We start from the raw sequence: 20,878 nt of genomic DNA on the forward strand, positions 1-20,878 counted from the left end.
TTAGTAGATTTCTTTTACAGGACAAGGTGGTTCAATGGGGAGGCCACATCTGTGCCACAGAACGCAGTCCTGTGATTTGCAATCAGAGTGAATGAAGTTACCAGCTTAATATTGGTGTATAACCAGTGTTATCTTCTGAGGAATGGGGATGTTGTCTCCAGCTTGGATGATTACTTTTAGTCCAAGTAAGCTGATGGCATTGAATGTGGGAAATAGTGTCGGATGGTGAGTGTGTGTTTTGAATTTAGAATGAGATATTCAGGTTTGAGATCCAGCTCTGTCATGGACAACTGAGTGGCCTTGAGTCAGTTAAACTCCTAAACCTGTTGGATCCTCAGTACAATGGGGATTATAATAGGCTCTACATGATTTCTGTGACTATTAAAATAGAGCTCGATATATATAGCAGTAGCACTGTATTTTGAAAATGAGCAACACTGTATACATATATGGTCTTTAAATGGTGATTATATGTGTAAATAACCAGAGTAATTGACAGGCTTTCTTGAGAATATGACACAGGAGAGTCCCAGTTCCCATAACTGCTAACTGCTCTGGTTCACTGACTCCTGTTAGATTTGAATATATAGATTGAACCAGATTCTTCTTTACTGAGTGATGCTATTTCCCAGAGCTCTATAGCATGCTTTGGTTACCAAGCTCAAAAAATGATTCAATATTTCGATTCCCAGGGACTTTAAACCTCTCACAGAAAATTTCCATAGTGTGATAATCCAGTCTAGCAGGATTTCCAATTTACATCCTTTTGGTATATCAGGAACTGTTTAGTATCAGTATAATATGATGGGTGGGAATGTCCCATGTTTCTATTAGGAAGGCTTTCATTAATAAATAAGAAGATGTATGAATCCTAGGCCATCCTGGCACATGTGTGGAATACCTGGAGGGCAGCATGGAATTATGGAAGAAAGATGTTTCACGTCAAGCTCTTTACCAGGTAGTTAGTCTAAGCCTCAGTGGAGTCATCTATAACACAAGGATGCAATGCTTGATGTTGGAGGACTTCATAAAAGGCAAAATGCCTTTTAGGGGCTTTTAGTTGTTGGCTCAGGCTCAGGACTGTGCATGTGGTGGGTACTTGTTAGCTTACAGTAGCAGTAAGCTGCATATAACTGACATAGGTGGATAAATTGAGAAAGTATGAGACCAAATGGCAAAGTAAGTAGTGCAGACAGCAAATACTTAGAAAAGTCAGAGAGAGCCTGCTGACCAGAAATTTAAAAATCAGGATCCTATGTAAGTTAGGAGGGCTGTTTTGAGGATGAGGAAGCAAATACTAAGGAGAGCTTGAACCATATCCAATCTTATAGGGAAAGACACTAGGCATTTAAGGTAGCAATTAAATTCCTGACTTGTATATCCAGCTCAGGTTACTTATTTGACCATTGGGTTTTAGCCAGTGATTTTCAAACGTTAGCCTGAGAATCACCTGGAGGGCTCTCTGAACCCCTCTTAAGAGTGTTGGCCCTGCTTCCTGCATAAAGTATGTCCAAGGTGTGCTCAGTTGCACTAAGTCATGTCTGACTCTTTGAGACCCCATGGACTGTAGCCCACTAGGCTCCTCTGTCCATGGAATTCTTCAGGCAAGAATACTGGAGTAGGTTGCCATCTCCTCTTCCAGGGGATCTTCATAACCCAGGAATTGAACCTGCATCTCCAGCATTGGCAGGCAATTTTTTTTTTTAAACCACTGAGCCACCTGGGAAGCCCTATGCCCATGATAGGGCCAACAATTGCAGCTGGTGTTTCTAATTAGTGACAGGTGATGCTGATGGTCCAGAGACCATACTTTGAGATGTATTGCTTTAGACAGATTCTCACTGCTCATTTTTGTGTGTGTTTTCCTTCTATTTCAACACAGAGAGCCCAAGAGGATGAACTCGTTAAAATAAGAAAGTATTATGAGACATCCAAAGAGGAAGAATTGAAGCTGCTGGATAAACCTGAGCAGTAAGGATGCTTGAACACTTTTCTGTTAATAAAAGGAGAAGGGCCTTCCCTGTCTTCCTGCCTCCAGCTCCGAATAACCACATCTAAGCTGTGCCAAGCTCAGTCACAGCAGCGTCATTCCCGTGACCTATTGCATGCAGCAGGATGACCTGACTGCCGGGAAAGGCAGCCGGGAGATTTGTGCTGCTGGGTAGCATGTCTCAAGCCCTCACCCCACCCCTCATGACTCCCCTTTACTTGTCCTAGCAAATCGTTAATTCCTCCTAGACTAAACATTCTGGCCAAAAGGGTAACTGAGGAAGGAAGAAGTTACTGCTCCGTTTAAGGTTCTGCTGATGCAGTTGAAAGAGATGATGTCAGAGTCACAGGATTTAAATTGATTTTCCTAAATATCGTATCCAGTAAATGTTGCCTGCGTGTGCCAGCTTTCTCCCCACACTCTCCACCTGCTCTGCCCAATTTCACTGTGACTTTTCATCCTTCATTTGCACGTGCTTACGCTGCTCTCCAGTCACTGTTTAGAGATGTCTGCTCTGTAGTTTGAGGTGTTCCACACACTCTTGTTCTTCGCTGGGCTCTTGGGATCTACAGCCCCCCAGGTCCACCTAGAACTCTGAGAATGTGGGTCCTGAGTGGACAGAGGGTTCCTTTGCCTGTTGCTCCTTTGAGGGCTTCCTGCCCAAGGCAGGGTACCCTTCTCAGCTTGGAGGTGAGGGGAGGGATAGGAAACAGAGGAAATTGATCGAGTTTAGGGTAAGTGGGACTTCCCTGGTGGCTCAGTTGGTAAAGAATCCACCTGTAATACAGGAGACCCAGGTTCGATCTCTGGCTGGGGAAGATCCCCTAGAGAAAGAAATGGCAACCCACTCCAGTATTCTTACTGGGAAATCCCATGGACAGAGGAGCCTGGTGAGCTACAGTTCATGGGGTCACAAAGAGCTGGACATGACTTGATGATTAAACCACCATCAGGGTTATAAGTCAGCCCCAGAGACAGGTGAACAGCTTGTCCTGAAACCTTCATACCTTGCCCTTGGTTCCTCTAAAATGCCCCACTTCCTTTAGATTCCAAGGTCCAAAAATTGTCTCCCAGTGACTGGGTGGGGGATTTTTAGGTTTACTCAGTTACTGACAAACCTTTATGGTAATTTGGGGACACTTCAATGATTGGCTCTCATGTGGAGCATATGCCAGGACTCTCCCCCCAAAACACACCCAAAGTTAGTTCATGAAGCCTAGGAATTTTGTGACTCAGTGGGCTCCCCTGCCCTTCAGTTCCATCACCCTGAGTCCCCATCCTTACCAACGCTACCCCTTACCCATCACACAGTCAATCCCATGTCATGCTTTCTAATATAATGAGTTAATTTCCATTAAGGAGCTAATGACTGAAAATGAAAAGACTAATAACGGATATTTAGGCACAAAGCCATGGAAATATTTGAGGACTGACTTAAGTCAGCTCTAACAAGATACCTTCAACTGGGTGACTTGCCAACAACAAAAATGTTTATCTCACAGTTGCTGAAGCCGGAAGTCTGAGATCCAGCTGCAGCCATGGCTGGGTTCTAGTGAGAATGCTCTTGCACGCTGTGGACTGCCAGCGTCTCTTTATATCTTCACATGGCAGAGAGCAGAGAGAGGAAAGAAGCTCTTGTGTCTCTTTTCTGCAGGGAACTAACCCCACTCATGAGGGATTAACCCTCATGTACTCATTACTGCCCAAAATCCCTACTCCTTAATACTATCACATTGAGGGTCAGGATTTCAACATATGGGTTTGGGGGGACACAAACATTCAGTCCATAATAGGGACAGTAGGACATATCAAACATTTGTTGTTCTTATTCAGTTGCTAAATCATGTCTGACTCTGGGACCCTGTGGACTGCAGCATGCAGGTCTCCTGTGTCCTCCATTATCTCCCAGAGTTTGCTCAGATTCATGTGCATTGAGTCAGTGATGCTATTTAGCCATCTCATCCTCTGGCCCTCCTTCTCCTTTTGCCTTCAATCTTTCCCAGCATCAGGGTCTTTTCCAGGGAGTTGGCTCTTTGCATCATGTGATTAAGCATTTGGGTAGTGCTAACTATACCACATTAAGCAATGATCTTCTAAGCTCAAAGTTGGAAAACTTTCCCTATAAAGGACCTGGCAGTAAGTACTTTAGGCTTGGTGGGCCATTACAGTCTGTTGGAACTATTCAAGTCTACCGTTGTAGTCCAGAAGCAGCCATAGATGACGGACGTGCCTGTGCGCCAATAACATTTTATTTATGGATGCTGAAATTTGAATTTCATATCATTTTTACACGTCATAAAATATTATCCTCTGTTCACTTATCCCCAACCATTTAAAAATGTGAAAACCATTCTTAGCTGATGGACCATACAAAAACAAGTGATGGGCTGAATTTGGCCTGGGGTCTATAATTCACCAACCCCTGCTCTAAGCTATAGGAATGCCAACCTGGTGAAATGAACAGTGGGTGTGGCTCCTGGAAGGGGTCCCCTTTTCCTTCTGTGTTAATGCCTTTTTGGTATTATTTTACAAGATTAATTGCCAAGACAAAAAGTAATGGTAGCAGGTAATTAACAAAATGACTTCTTGTTCTTGCTTTCTCTACTGAGGATCTGGATAGAAGAGCATTTTTATTATTTTAATTTATTAAAAATTTTTTATTGGAATATTATCACCCAGAGTGAAGTAAGTCTGAAAGAGAAAAGCAAATATATCAATACACACAAGTGGAATCTAGAAAAATGGTACAGATGAACCTATTTCCAAAGCAGAAACAGAGACGTAGATGAAGGGCATTTTTAAAGTTTGTAAGTGGTCATTTTAATGGCTTCCTTATCATGCTAAGCTCTTACTGACAGCAGAGAAGATGGTCATATTGTCCTGATGATGTGTTTGGACTCAGTTGCTAGAGGGTGAGGCCCAGAGAGGTAGGGCCTCCAGCCCTAAGTGAATTTCACCTTTGCTCCCAACCTCCTGCACAGCACAGCATTTGTTTGATTTATGCCAGAGTCTGATTTTTTGGCCACTTACTTGCCATTAGCTCCAAGTGGGTTGACTATAAGCATGTTTTACATACTGGAAAATATGAATCATTTATAGTTTCAACATTGCAGTTTCCTAAGATTCCTGTGGTGCCCAGTCCCATAAATTCAAGTCTGGAGAGCCTGGCTTCATCACTCACCTCATCAGCTTTGTTGAACATGGGGCCAGATGTAGGAAGCCATTTCCCACAGAGATGTCATCTGCTTGGGACTAGGCTCTCTGAGAACCACTCTCTCCAGCGATGGTCCTCAACTCTGTTCACACTCTGCTTGGGGTGGTAGTGAGGCATTGGGAGCTTCTCTTGCATTTGATTAGGCCTGGTGTGTGCTTTTTCTGGGCTAAAGTGAGGATACCATATAGTATAGCCTATTGGGATGCTCTACTTATGGGCTTCCCTGATAGCTCAGTTGGTAAAGAATCCACCTGCAATGCAGGAGACCCCAGTTCAATTCCTGAGTCAGGAAGATCCCCTGGAGAAGGGATAGGCTACCCACTCCAGTATTCTTGGGCTTCCCTGTGGTTCAGCTGGTAAAGAATCCTCCTGCAATGCAGGAGACCTGGGTTCGATCCCTGGGTTGGGAAGATCCCCTGGAGAAGGGAAAGGCTACCCACTCCAGTATTCTGGCCTAGAGAATTCCATGGACTGTATAGTACATGGGATCGCAAAGAGTTGGACATGACCGAGTGACTTTCACTTTTCTTTTATGCCCGTAGCTGCCTTGCCCTCCTGCCTCCCCAAATGAAGACACATTGACTTTTTGAAACAAGGCTCTGTTAGCATCTTCTCCTGTGGAGGAACATAGGTTACAACATGCACAGACAGAAATGTTATCATTCAGGGTTCCGAGGGATCATTAACCAAATATTAATCCCTTGAAAACAGTGGGCCTGTTGCGTCATTCCTGTTATGAGCTGAGTTACTGCTGTTCATGTGTGACCCATTCTCTGTGAGGTGCAGAATATCTCTCCTGTAGTTACAGTCCACCCTGGCAAGACCATCTGGCCTTAAGGACAGAAGGGGAAAGTCCCTAGTCTGTGGCTCTTTGGGGATATTTTGTCCTTCCTATCTATGGCCCTAGCGTAGACTAGTCCTAAAGGAAATCAGTCGATAAATATTCATGAGTATCATGAGCTAATAATGCCCAAGACGCCCTCCTTGGGGATGGGTAAAAGAGTGCTTATCCCTTCCCTTATGGGTAGAGTATAAAACCCAGTTGAGAAGAGGGGATAAGATGTTAGACATTTCATAGCCTTTGAGGTAACATTCCCTGGTGGCTCAGACAGTAAAGAATCCTCCTGCAAGGCAGGCAACCTGGGTTCGATCCCTTAGTTGGGAAGATACCCTGGAGGAGAGCATGGCAACTAACTCCAGTATTCTTGCCTGGCGAATTCCCATGGACAGAGGAGCCTGGTGGGCTACAATCCATGGGGTCACAAAGAGTCAGACACGACTGAATGACTAAGCACAGCACAGCACATGCTTCTGGTACTTTCTCAGATAAACGGGAAATGGTGCTTTCCTCAAGTTTTCATTTTTCCCATATTTGCTACTCTACTATTTATCTTCACCTTCTGCTAGGTGACCAGGCCCCAAACCCACAAATCATTCTGGACTCTTCTCAGTATCTCACGGGCTGGGTCAGCTTCTCTGGGTCTGGCCACCTCAATTGCTTTCTAACTGTTTGCCCCTGTACATCCACACTGGTGACCCTCTCACCTACCATTAGAATATTCCAGCTATCCCCAGCCTCAGATCCACTATAGCCTCTAGTCAATCATCCAAGCCTTGCCAGGACAATTTTCTAAAACAAGAAGCTGGAAGTGTCACTCTTCTGTTTCCAATCATTCATTCATTCAGAAAAAGCTTGAAATCTGTGTTTTAGAACATGAAGCTCCATTTCAGCTCCTTCTCACCTTTGCCCATGAATGTCAGGCAGCCTATCTAGGCTCTCACTGGCAATTTCTCACACACGGCCTGCGCAAGCACCAGAGGGCTCCGAGAGATCTGGGCTGACGTGGTCCTTCCAGGGCTCTGACTGCAATGCCCTGCATGTGGCATCCATAGCTCCTGTTCTAGGTCCCATCACCAAGATCGCTCATCAAACTCCATGGTAATTGTGGATTTATTTCTCAGGTGATCGAGAAGCAATTATATATAAGTTAAATTAGGTTCTCAGGTCTTAGCATGGTGCCTGGCACACTGTAAACGCTTCATCTAAAAACAGTAAAATTCTTGGTGACTGATGCTATAGTATTTTTGGTGACACATTTCCTAGAGTCCAATCTAAAAGTAATGTGAAATTTCTGAATTCCTTTCCTGACTCAACTCTGGATATGTGTTTTGGCCCCTTCTCCATACACATTGGGTCTTTAAGGTTCTCTGAGAGCCTTCCTAGTGCCAACCCTAATTCCAGTAAAGCTTTGAGCCCAGGGAACCTTATAGTTCTATTTCATTTTTTTCCTGGGTAACACAAATTAGTTGAGGCTATGGGCTTATCTCCTTCTGTGGATCCTAAACCTCCTTTCTGGACACTAGTTATGAATGATTGTTTATCCAGCATTTCCTTCTTCTCTTCTAAGTCCTTGCTGGTAAGCTGGGGTGTTGATCTGTATAGTCTTACCATCAGTTCTTCACTCACTGTGTCCACTTAAACAAGGAAGTGTACCTTCTCTGGGATATAGGTCCTACTTTGGGAGTAGTGTTTCATGGTTGTATTTGGAAAGGGAGAAATGCAGGGTGCTATTCGGCAGCATTTGAATATGTCAGACTTCCCAAGATTCACTTACAGGACCAGGTGCCTCCCGGCCCACAAGCTTTTTACTGCTCGCGTTTGTGAAAACTGGTGATACCCCTGATTTCAGTCATAAATGAATCAGTGGTTTGAAACTAATTTTAGCAAAGAAGCAATTTACATATAGTGTGTAATTTTTTCATCTTGTTCTGATTCAGAATTCCTTTGGGTTTTCATTTTTATATCCCATCACATGGTTTTCATAATAATCAAAAGTTACAAAACCTTAAAACAAAGGTATGTTTTCTTTTATGAGCATTCTTTGCTTCATCTCAGTGCCATTAAAAAGAAAAAGGATTATGACCTGGTTGTAGAATGAATAAGAAAAACAGTTGATTATTAGAATTATTATTAAAACCCAAGTGTCCCTAAAAGAGGCACAGAGTATTAACTAAGAAACGTTGGGGGGTTATGGAAAAAAGGGGGCTCCAGCTTTGCTCCTATGTAAAAGTATTCTTGGTAAGAGGTTACAAAATGTCAAGGTATTGATGTTACGATTTGACTAAGACTTTCAGAACTATCAGTTAATCATCATTTCAACCCCAGAATGGATTTAATAGCTGTTAGTGGATTCTCTCCTCTTCTGGATTCATTTCCAACTCTTTCCATCCATTTTAGTTTATACCCCTTCCTCGGGTGGTTGGCTTCGAGAATATGTAACTCTTTCAACTTAATTTTGCAAGGGGCTTCAGTGCCCAGCTGCTCAGACAGTGAGCTTCTGTGTGTAGGTCAGGACTCACCTTTAGCTTTTAAGATCTGTCTTGCTGTAATTTTTAAGAAACTTTAGATTGTTTTCTCTTAATGAGTGCCTGCCTTGTTCCAAGCGTGGAACTATGAACTCTTGTCTGTGTAAGTAAGTTGATGTGGAAAAGTAAACACCTGTAGAATAGAATCATTATGACTATTACAATTGATTGAACAGGAATATAATAGTAAGCTCATTTCAGAAAGAGATTTCTTTTAATCACTTGCCTGTAGACATTTGCCTCGTCTTCACTTAGCCTATGTTAATACGCCATTAGAGAATACTGCATTATAAAGGGAGTCGATTGTGTTGTTTTCTTTTCTTTTTTTTCAGACTGTAAAGATTAATGCTTCCCATTTGGGCTTTAGTCTTATTTGGGAAGCAGGAGATAGATTAAACTTGACGTGGTTCAGTATACTTGCATTAACTTTCTGTTCTTAACTTATACAGCATACGTTTGTTCACCATTATAGAAACCCATTAATATATTTTTAATTTTTAAAAATTCTATACAGTTTTTAAATATTACTTTCCATTTACGGCTATCACAAAGTAGCTGTGTTGTAAAGTGTATCTTTGAGCCTATCTTATACCCGGTCATTTGTACCTTCCACTCCCCTAGCCCTATATTGCTCCTCCCCCACTGGTAACTCCTGGTTTGTTCTCTGTATCTGTGAATCTGCATCTTTTTGGTTATATTTATGATTTGGTTATATTTTTTAGATTCCACGTATAAGTGATATCATATAGTACTTGTCTTTCTTTGATTTATTTCACTTACCATAGCATAATACCCTCTGAGTCTATCCATGTTGCTGCAGAGGGTAAGATTTATTCTTTTTATGGCTGAGTAGTATTCCATTGTGGAGAAGGAAATGGCAACCCACTCCAGTGTTCTTGCCTGGAGAATCCCAGGGACGGGGGAGCCTGGTGGGCTGCCGTCTATGGGGTTGCGCGCAATCGGACACGACTGAAGCGACTTAGCAGCAGCAGCAGTATTCCATTGTGTGTATATGTGTATAGCATTCCATTGTGTGTACATCTTCTTTGTCCATGTATCTATTCATGAACACAGATTGCTTCCATATCTTGGCAGTTATAAATAATGCCACTATGAACATTGGGGTGCATATATTTTTTCAAATTAGTATTTTCAGTTTTTTTGGATGTATACTCAGGAGTGGAATTTCTAGGTCAAAAGGTAATTCTGTATTTAAGTTTTTGAGAAACCGCCATACTGTTTTCCACAGTGGCTGCAACAATTTGCATTCCTACCAACAGTGTACGAGAATTCTCCTTTCTCCACATCTTTGTCGACATTTGTTAGTATTCTTTTTGATGATAGCCATTCTGATGGGTGGGAGGTGTTATATGGAAACCCATTTTGAAAAGTGGCTTTATTGTCCGCAGTAGAGCACATCCCTTGAGTTTGCTTATTTGATACCTTTTATGATGGTTCAATTGACATTGTCAAATAAGGAATGCTCTCATGGTGAATCTTTTTCTGCTGTCTTTTTATTTCCTGTGTGACTGTATATGAAGTCAGCTGATTCATTCTTAATTTTTACAGATTTTTACATGAGTTAGCCCAGATCCCTAATTTTGCTGAACGTGCCCAGTGCATAATCTTCAGATCTGTCTTTTCTGAGGGTATCACCGCCTTGCACCGAAAGGTAGAGATCATCACACGAGCTTCTAAGGTATGTTTGCTGCCTAATTCAAGGATAACTTTGCCTTTCTTGGGGGTGGAGGAGGGAGCGGAGAGTGGGAAAGATCACCTTGAGTCCCTTTGTAGAAAATTTTTTGCCTTAAGATAGTGTACTTCCCTGTGACGATTATCCCATAACTTTGTGTGCATGTAGGTGAATGAATATGAAAGGAGATGCAGATTGATAGAGGATAAAGAGGGAGAAAAAAATAACACTTCTACAGATTTCTCACATATTCCAAATACCTCCCAATATACATACTGGCCACTTAAAACCAACCTTAATAGTATAGTGTGTTTTCTACTCTGTCCAAGATTGCAAGAGATTTGCCTTAAACCATGCACTGGATCATCTGAAATGTGTTTACATAGTGAAATATTGTAAGAAGATTCCAGAGACTTGATAAATGAAATAAATGATTATGGCAATGAGTGATGGGCCAATAAATTTTGTTGGCTTCATCCCGCTGGTGTTCTTTATAAATTCTCCAGCTTGGCATTTTCTCCCAGTGACCTGCATCCTTAACCACATGATGATACTCCATAAATACTGTAGTGTTTAGTTGCTTATTTGAAGGCATTTTTTTCCCCTTCTAAAACATAAAAAATTTCTATAAAGAAAGCATAAATATCACCAAGGTATATAATATGCACCTTCTGATAATGCCCTAAAAAGCAGGAGCAGAGGTCAGCTTGGAGCTGCACTTGGTTTTCTGTCTTTACCCTGAAATAAAGGAAAATAAAGTCGACTGAAATTATAGAGAAGGGAGAAAAGTATCAGTTTGAAAATTTGCACTTGGAGCCAATGAATGAGAGAGAGAGAGGTGAAACAAATGAGAGAGGAAGCTGAAGAAAACCCCAGGAAGCTTGAAATTGTAAAAGTTAATAGACAAATCAGCAAGCGCTTAATAAACAGAGCCTGTGACCTCAAAATACATTATTGTAGTTCACCTCTGAGGGTTATTTCCAGGGATAAGGAAGCATAGGCATGCTGTTGTATCTACCCGACATTTAACTATGCAGTTTATATAGAGACAGTGTCCAAAACCGGATTCTCAAATGATCTTAAAACCTTTTGTATTTAGAAGCCATCAAATACAAAACCTAACTGTAACAACTCTCGTTTCAATTTCTGAATCCTTTAAAATAAAATTGGCTCAAATTGAAATGTAATATTTAATATTCAGTGTTAAAATGTGTAGTTTGTAATTCACTGAAATGATAAATGATGGCTGTTAACATATTTTTTAAGACACTTATGGCTTAATGAAGTGTATTTTCTGTTTCACCAATTGTAAATCCCATCGGTAACAGGCCAGCAAACAGACTATCAGGCGCTTGGTGAACATTTGTTGTTGAATGAACATAGGTGCATTTGGATTTCAGCTTCATAATAATTTTTTTTTTCCAGGGCTTGCTGCACATGAAAAGTGTAAAAGATATTTTAGCTCTCATTCTGGCTTTTGGAAATTATATGAATGGAGGAAATAGGACTCGGGGACAAGCAGATGGATATAGCTTAGAAATTCTGCCCAAACTCAAGGACGTCAAAAGTCGGGTACTTATTTTTCCTATGAGTTTCTGTGATCTGCCATCATTCTCCTCCAACCCCTTCAATTTTTTTTTAAAGTATCCCTAGTTGTCCCATTCATCTCTGTCTTCCTGCTAGCAGTACATTTTTTTCTTTGCTTTCTTTTGAATACAGGTTTTTCATGTTTGATCTTCTTTTGATGAAAAATTCCCAACATTCATTTGCTTGAAAGCACACAATTAGATGTTGAACTACCGTGAGAGGATAAAACAGATAGTGTACAGTATTAGCTATAGCACAAGACTTGAATCTGTTTGAATTTGGTCTTAGCTACTTGTAATTTACTCACCCCTGAGTAGGGAGCGATGCTGAATCACCAAGGGAGCTGAGTGTTTGAATTATCCTTTGGTCCACAACAATTGGACTGGGGGGTCCACTGTCAACCCCTCTGAGCCTGATTATCATTTGGCTCCACACCCCTGCAGAGCTTTCTTTAGAAACAAGCAGCCCATAGCTAGGCGTCCCCGTCGGGGGGCAGGGAGGGGGCATGGAGGGAGGGGAAACACACAGGCAAATTAGAGTTAGACCCACGTGAACAAGACACAAAGGCTGCCTTGTGGGAGGGCTTGCTCTCCCCTGGAGTCCCAGGGTCATAAAGTGGCAGGGTGTTCCTTTTAAGCCATCTTGATTGTTTTTCATGCCATTAAGAACACACATTTTTTGAGAGGTGGGAAGGGAGGGGTGGTTTTTCTGTTCTGCTCCCTGGTTCTCTAGCACTCCCCTTCCTCCTCCTTTTTTGGCTCTATGCCTAAAAATATTGAGACAGTCTTTTGGTTGGTTGGTTGGTTGCGTGTCTTAGCCATTACCTCAGAGGTCTTATGGATTATCTGTTTGGGTTTTCTCCCCCTCAGAGGAAAAGTGTAGTGTCATTTCTTTCTATAGATGCCATTAAAAATGAATGGGACAAGGAGAATTTCACCAGTATCAAACAGAATCCAGACTAGGTATCACAAAAGTATAAGAATTACAAAATGAGATTTCAGTTCTTTGACTGTATACTATGGCAGAGTCTCATGTGAAGGATATTCATTTAAGCTTCTCTTTTAAACCTAGGATAATGGGATTAATCTGGTGGACTATGTGGTGAAATATTACCTGCGTTACTATGATCAGGTAAGAAATGGCATTGTGTGGAAAACTGTGCCTAATGGGGTTTCAGCTCCTTCCCATTGCTGGCATTCAGAAATTGGATGATGGCTGGATGGATGAATTTCAAGTCCAACATAGAATCTGAGAGCTCGCCAGCCTCCTTGGTTTACAGATGGGAACACTGGAGCCAAGAGAATTTAGTTGACTCTTGTGAAGGGAAGCATTATTCAGTGGTACAAATCCACTGCCTCCTAATCTACCATGTAACACTGCTTCAGAGAGATCCCTAGTCATCTCAGTGCCTTCTGACCAGATTGTGAGGGTTCCTGTGAAACCTATATCCATTCAGTAATTGGTTATATTTGAAACTAGATTCTGGGCTGCAGACCAAAATTTAGGAACTTAATATGCAGTAATACTCAATACTTTATCAGCAATGTTCACTGGTGAACAAGTTAAAGATGTGGAATTTAAATCCATCTTCCCTGCTTAAATTACACTGGCCATTAGAAATAAAAATTTCTGTGAGAATCCACCTGAGCACCATTTTCTATGTTTTATTCCTTCTCATTAAATCGAGAACAAGGAGTCCTAGCTTTGAGAAGAAAGAGGTACTATTGTAAGTTGTTGAGAAACCTAGCAGTCAATAAATGGAAAAAGTCTTGGGAAAATGTTGTCAGGAGTCCCACTTACCTATCCACAAAGGCAGAGTTTTTCCTCGGTACTGAGGGAAGAAAAGTCAAGATTCCAGGGCGTCCTTTGCAAAAAGCCTGCAGTTTCATGCAGAGGACAAGCTAAGCACTGATCCAGTCTTTCGTCATCTCTCCTCCCCTCCTGGTGGGTTTATCTGACTGTCTGTAATGTAGGTGCTTGATACATACTTACTGAGTTGAATGTACTGTAAATATCCACAAGTGTGCAGTCAGTAGCATCTGTGAAGAATTAGATGAGTGGAGGTGACAGATGCTTTCTGGTAGAGCAGTACAGGGGTGTTGAGCTTGAGGCAATGTTTGTGCACCCACAGTTCTGACAATAGGTACCAGAGTGGCAGAAGAACTATCCTGAAGAATCTTGGGGTGACAATTCAAAGCTTACATGAGCAGATTTGTGCATAGTCTCTATCTCAGCCATCCTTCCTACGCAGACACGCTGTGTAGGAAGGATAAAATTTGCCTATGGAATTTGACGCCTGATGAAGAGAGCTGAACCCAGTGGAATCAGCTTCACAGAGGAAAATGTTAAAATACAGTAAGATTAGTTTCAGAAATCCTACAGGAAATCAACACTAAATACTCATTGGAAGGACTGATGCTGAAGCTGAAGCTCCAACATTTTGGCCACCTGATGTGAAGAGCCAACTCATTGGAAAAGACTCTGATTCTGGGAAATATGAGGGCAGGAGAAGCAGGTGACAAAGGATAAGGTGGCTGAATGGCATCACCAACTCAACAGGCATGAGTTTGAGCAAACTCCAGGAAATAGTGAAGGACAGGGAAGCCTGGTGTGCTGTAGTCCGTGGGGTCACAAAGAGTCAGACACCACTTGGCAACTGAACAATAGGATGGTCCAGTTTAGGAAAAATAAGTCAACAACTGTGTGGTGTTCTCCAGGTTTTTCACTGGGCAGAATGAATTTCACTAAAGAGTGTAGGATTATGTGATTTATAAAATGATCCCTTCCCTCTTAGGAGCCTAAGTGATGATGTTTGTGGTTAGTGGTGAAGAGCAATTAGCAGAAGAAAGGTGACTCTTGCTCCACGCTTCCTTCTACTCATGGATGATTTTTGGTCCAAGTTGAGGTCTATGTGAAGTTTAAAGAAACCCCTCTAGGGCCATGTCTTTTGAACTCTTAACTGAGCAACTTTCCTAAGTGCTACTGCTGCTGCTGCTAAGTCACTTCAGTCATTTCCGATTCTGTGCGACCCCATAGACGGCAGCCTACCAGCCTCCGCCATCCCTGGAATTCTCTAGGCAGGAACACTGGAGTGGGTTGCCGTTTCCTTCTCCAATGCATGAAAGTGAAAAGTGAACGTGAAGTCTCTCAGTCGTGTCTGACTCTTCGCGACCCCATGGACTGCAGCCTACCAGGCTCCTCTATCCATGGGAGTTTCCACGCAAGAGTACTGGAGGGGGTTGCCATTGCCTCCTCTGCATAAGAGCTACTACTAAGCTGATTTGCTCAGCAGCATTTTCTCTTTTTCTACCTTAAAACAAAGAAGAAACTGAGACTGAATCTGATAAAAAGTTTTAAAGACTATAAAAGAGATATGCATGAGTTCTTCCAATGCTGATTACTGTGGAATTTTGTGGCAAGCATCTTAGATGTTGTTCCATCTTGGCACTCATACTAAAATACTGCTTCCATTGTTTTTTAGAGCAGTAACATAAGTAAAGGAAAGTGAAAAATAGTATACTGATCATGTAAAATATTGTTCTGATCAAATGAGGAAAACTACTTTCTTCTAGCATTACAAATGGGGCCAGATGTCTTAAAGGAAGAGGGAAGGACCCAGGGAATTCTTGAAATCACAAGAAAAGAGGGTAATAAGGTAGATGACCCCTGTCCAAGATGCACACTTCCCAGAACAGTGTTCCATAAGCTGTCTGTAATAGTGCCAAAGTTTATTGGTAGACCTAATGGTGAGTACTCAACTGAGAACAAGACATAATTCCTGCCTTCAAAGTGTTTATCGTCTACTGGGGAAGACACCAAGCTAACAAGGCAATTTTTAAATTAAAGTTGATAAGTGCTGTGATACAGGAAGTAGAAGGGGCTCTTGGAAACCTCCAGGTGCTGGAGTTCTGGGGAGAGCTTTAAAGAAGTGATATTTTGAGACTTGAAGAAGTATGAACCAGGACATGTGAGGAGGGCCTGGGGAGGGATTTGGTAAGAGACAGTTTTGTAGACAAAAGTCTACAAGCAAGAGATTGTGGCCTGTTCTTTTATTTTCTGAAAGTCTGAGAGTGAGGGAGTTAGAGATAGGAGAAGGGAGAAATCAGGCTGGAGATGGAGACAGAGGCCAGATCATAAAGTGCCTTGTAAAGCAGTTGTAGAGTTTGGGATTAGTCCTAATGGCAGTAGGGAAGATGGAATGTGAAGGAGAGCTGGCAGAGTAGCCTGTGTGGAGAGAAGCATAAGCGAAGACAGCCTGAGACATGTAAGACACAAAGCTCACGTTGAACAACTTGGGGAGAAAGCAGGCTGGACTGGAAAAGATAGCTGAGGCTCTGCTCTCCCTGTGTGCTGACAGGCTGTGCACCTCTGGATGTTTCTCTGCTGAGATCCTCTCTTAGCTGTAGTTGTGAAGTTTGTCAGCACTCTACACAGCCCTGCTTTTGTAAATACCTACTAAGATAGGTCTTGGCTGGTGGCTCAGACGGTAAAGAATCTGCATGCAGTGCAGGAGACCCAGGTTCGATGCCTGGGTTGGGAAGATACTGTGGAGAAGAAAATGGCAACCTACTCCAGTATTCTTGCCTGGAGAAATTCATGGACAGAGGAGCCTGACAGGCCACAGTCCATGGGGGTGGCAAAGAGTTGGACATGACTGAACAACTAGCTTTATACTTCCAAGGCAAGCAACATTAGGAGAATCTTTACAAATATGTGAGGAATTTGATCACACATGCACACACAAACACATGCACGAGCTTTAAAGTGCAGAGCATTGCACTTTAAGAGTAGGTAAGAACATAAATGAGTGCAGTTGCTTCTCCCACTTCAGTGCTGCCTAGTCCAGTACCTTCTAATTCACAGCCATGCTGCTGCTGCTGCTGCTGCTGCTGCGGCTGCTGAGTCACTTCAGTCGTGTCCAACTCTGTGCGACCCCATAGACGGCAGCCCACCAGGCTCCGCCATCCCTGGGATTCTCCAGGCAAGAACACTGGAGTGGGTTGCCGTTTCCTTCTCCACCCATGGGCATACCCCAAAGATGAGTTATCTAATTGCAACCATGTGAAGCTCAACAGGGACTTTCAGTTTAAGCACTTTCATGTGTTCTTCCTATACCTTTTTCCATGGGAATAGAGCGTCTAAGATTAGGACATATCTGACTATTTTCTCTTTGATTCAAGAGTCAAATTAAAACCCAACCCAGGGACTTGCCTGGCAGTGCAGTGTTTAGGACTGCCAGGTTCCACTGCAGGGTATACAAGTGTGATCCCTGGTCCAGGAATTATGAGCCAACATGCTATGAGGCACAGCCACAAAATAAATTAATTTAAAAAGTTAAAACCTCAGCCCATGCCATAGCCATAGCCTTGGCCTCAGTGCCAGTAAGACCAAAATGACAGTACAAAAGACACAGAAGCACTTCAATGTAACCAGTCCAAAGTTAGGAACAGCAGGGGGTCTTTGCTATGATTCTTATCCGACTATCCAAAAAAAGATGTTTTGGAATTTCAACTGAAAGTGACAATTGGGAAGTATAATGTACTTCTGTTTACCATATATTCTAGGAAGCAGGAACAGAAAAGAGCGTTTTCCCCTTGCCTGAACCACAGGATTTCTTCTTGGCTTCTCAAGTCAAATTTGAAGACCTTACAAAAGATTTGAGAAAACTAAAGAGGCAACTAGAAGGTAATGGGAACTGTTCTGTTTTTATGAGCATAGATATGTTTTAAATGGTTGAAGAGGATGATATCTCTCTGGCTCGTGGAATGGAATTGGTGAGAGTTCAGTAACTACAGTCTTCGGGACACTCCCATCCCTGTGTACTATTTGGAGTCACTTTATTTACACATCTTTCTCTTTTGTTAGTGTTAATCAGTGCTTACTAGATATGTATTTTGTTACCTATATTTTCCAACATGTAACAGACATAATTGCAACTCTTTTTTTTTTTTTTTTTTTTAACTCTTACTGTGGTCTTATATGATTCTTCTAACTAGGGTAAGAAGGTAAAGGTAACCCAAATAAGCAGGAACTACACTAACTCCATTTTATAGATGAGAAAAATGAAGCTTAGTAAAGCTATATTCACACAGCCAGAGAGAGGCAGATTAGATCTAATTAGAAAATCTCAGTGTTTTCTAAACTAGTTTACTATGCTGCCTTATCTCTCTTTCTCTCTTACTGTCATGCAAAATGCACACTCACATTCCTATATATTTTGTTTATGTATATAAGTCTAATAGTGATGGCCAGATCCATAGTAAACAGTCTATTTTAATTTACATTTTTAATTATCCAAAGCAAAATGCTGAAAGCCCTTTTTGGCTTTTTTAAAAGGTGAAAATATGTCTCTGTTGGGCAGGAATTTTCCTTTGGCATCTCTCAAGTCTTGTGTTTTCACAGTGGAGACATCTCCTTGTCCAAGAATATAAATACTTGCCTCAGAGCTTGTATAACTCCTATTGAAGAGCTCTGCAGAGGATTTAGGGAGCGTGTTAATGTGGAAATGGAGCCCAGAGCGCCAAAAGCAGAGCTTGAGGAAATGAAGAGCTTGCACCAGGAATATTTTTACACTAAGACATAAAATAAACATTTTTAAAATGTTTATTGTGAAAGAGTACTCAGAAATCTAAGTCTTAGATGGAGGACAGCTTGGAAATGCAAGTAAAGTGGGAAAGATCTGCTCCCGGTGGCAAGGCGAGCCATTTATTTTTACTTTAGGCATAAAACTTACTTAAATAAGGATGGTGGTTACAACTGAATATTTTTACCTTGTAAATGATTTTTAAAGGAACATGTGGAGTTTCTTTTTCCTCCTGTTGATGTGGTCAAGAGCGTGAATTCAACCAACTGGATGTTTTGTTCAGGAATGTGATCTGTGAACACATGATCGTTCTTTTTCCTCTCCTCAAAAACAGTTTTTTTCCTTGACTGAGATGAGCTTGATTCTTATTGTAAGAAAGCGGAGTAAGCCATCACATATCAGTATTTTTCTGTCCCTCTTCAATGGCAGAATTAGGGCCAGGCCAGTCTTCAAGGTAGCTGTTACAGCAGCAGAGAGTACCTGTGCTTGTCTAGTACATGTGTATATTAGATATTTAGGCTCCTCTGTCCATGGAATTCTCCAAGCAAGGATACTGGAGTAGGTTGCCATTTCCTTCTCCAAGGGATCTTCCTGACCCAGGGATCGAACCCCCATCTCCTGTGTCTCGTGCACTGGCAGGCCAGTTCTTTACTGTCTGAGCCACCGGGGCTGTCCCTAACTGCCCATCCTCTCTCGTCTCTTGGTCCTTGTGAAACCACGGTCTCCCCTCATGTAGTCTTTGAGCAGAAACCTGATCTGTGTTGGATCTTTCCTCTTCACCTGCTTTCCCTCCATGGGCTCTCTTTTATCAAGCAGCCTGGCTCGGCCCCCTGCCTTTGATGTCTCTGTGTGTGTGATGATAAATAACAAAGGGAAAAGAAGAGTGGATTCGGAGGACAGTGGAGAGGCGTGAACCGTACTTTCTCTAGAGTGATCTGGGGTGTCATTCCAGATCTCTGAGGACTTAACTGATAGTTTCCTCAGGCAATTTTAAGGACATACAGGAACTTCTGAAGCTGGAAGAGCTGCCTTATACAGGAAAACTGAACAATACCTCAGCTATTTTTCTTCTTTGCATGGCATGTCATCAGAAGACATGAAGTTCACCACCAAGGCAAATGAGGAAACCGGGGCTGCCCCACACACATTGAATATTTAAACAAAAATGCCCTGCTAATCTTTAGAGATGCCAGTGTTTTTAATACATGAAAGGTACCTAGTAAATATTTAAAGAAAATACAGACCATCGGTTCTCTAATGAATTTCTTGTTCTTCCAAATCCCATCTGGCAAGATGGCCAGAGTCGTGGCGGCCCGTTTCATCTCCCGTCCCCATTCAGGCTTCAGCTCCGTTTCCATAAGGCCTGGGTGTGAGCCGAGATTGAATGTTTAATTGAAAAGGACATAATTTTCACACATACAGCAAAGATTTGATGAGGCTTTGAGGTTTATTGTAGCCATTAAAATGTCGTGGCTGCTGGCAAAACCCCAGAAAATGTCTAAAGCTAAACCAGATGTGATTAGCAAATTTCAAGAAGGCTCAGGCCCTAGTTCTCTGGGCAGCCATAGACTTTGAAAAGAAAATCATCTTGGGTTGCAAGAACCACACCTTAACAATGGAGTGGAAGTTAAGTGATGGTTTTTGGTTGTATAGATGTTGCTGATGGCAGTAGAGATTGGCAATGAGATTGTCTCTTTCCTAGAGACCAGAACTTCCACCAGCACTTTTATGTAGGAAGACATAGCGGGGAATTGAGGACAGCAGTATCCGCTACAATTTATTGTGTGATTATTATCAGGCACTTTCCATAACATCTCTATAAGTCTTCACAATGATATTGTGAAGCAGATACCATTATACAGTCCTCACAAGAGGAGGAAATGGAAGTTCATGGTGTTCAGGTGACCTGCCAGGTTACTTCACAGCTGATGACCTGGTCACATTTTGAAACTAGATATGACTCTAAGGCCTGTTATTCATGACTTATCCTGCTGCTGCCCCCAGAAGTCTCCATAATCTGACCAGAGGTCACAACAGAAAGATACGTATTCCTAGAAAATGCATAGAGCCTCATAAGGAAACAGATGACAGAGTTAGTGTATGAGTGTGTGTGTGAGCCCAAGAACCTGCTTCAACTATGTATGTATTGATAGACCCTCAGATCACTTAGGTCACTGAGAGTTGGACATGACTGAGCGACTTCACTTTCACTTTTCACTTTCCTGCATTGGAGAAGGAAAGGGCAACCCACTCCAGTGTTCTTGCCTGGAGAATCCCAGGGACGGGGGAGCCTGGTGGGCTGCCGTCTATGGGGTCGCACAGAGTCGAACACGACTGAAGCGACTTAGCAGCAGCAGCAGCAGCAAATCACTTAGAGACATGGGAGAGAGCTTTGTGTGTGGGGTGGGGTTACATGGTTGGAGGAGATAGAGGAGAGATGGGTTA

At 42.2% G+C, this 20,878-nt stretch overlaps 1 protein-coding gene across 2 annotated transcripts in view; it reads left to right on the plus strand.

Moving 5' to 3' along the window:
• The window catches only part of FMN1 (formin 1), a 435,744-nt gene that overhangs the window by 270,438 nt on the left and 144,428 nt on the right, over window positions 1-20,878 (plus strand). For both annotated transcript variants that reach the window (XM_069595979.1, XM_069595980.1), the window contains 5 exons: window positions 1,883-1,971; window positions 10,140-10,269; window positions 11,689-11,835; window positions 12,922-12,981; window positions 17,415-17,535. In XM_069595979.1, the coding sequence (XP_069452080.1) occupies window positions 1,883-1,971; window positions 10,140-10,269; window positions 11,689-11,835; window positions 12,922-12,981; window positions 17,415-17,535 (547 nt within the window). The remainder of the gene's footprint in view (window positions 1-1,882; window positions 1,972-10,139; window positions 10,270-11,688; window positions 11,836-12,921; window positions 12,982-17,414; window positions 17,536-20,878) is intronic.

Source organism: Ovis canadensis, chromosome 7 (genome assembly GCF_042477335.2).
Source record: "Ovis canadensis isolate MfBH-ARS-UI-01 breed Bighorn chromosome 7, ARS-UI_OviCan_v2, whole genome shotgun sequence".
Taxonomy (NCBI): domain Eukaryota; kingdom Metazoa; phylum Chordata; class Mammalia; order Artiodactyla; family Bovidae; genus Ovis; species Ovis canadensis.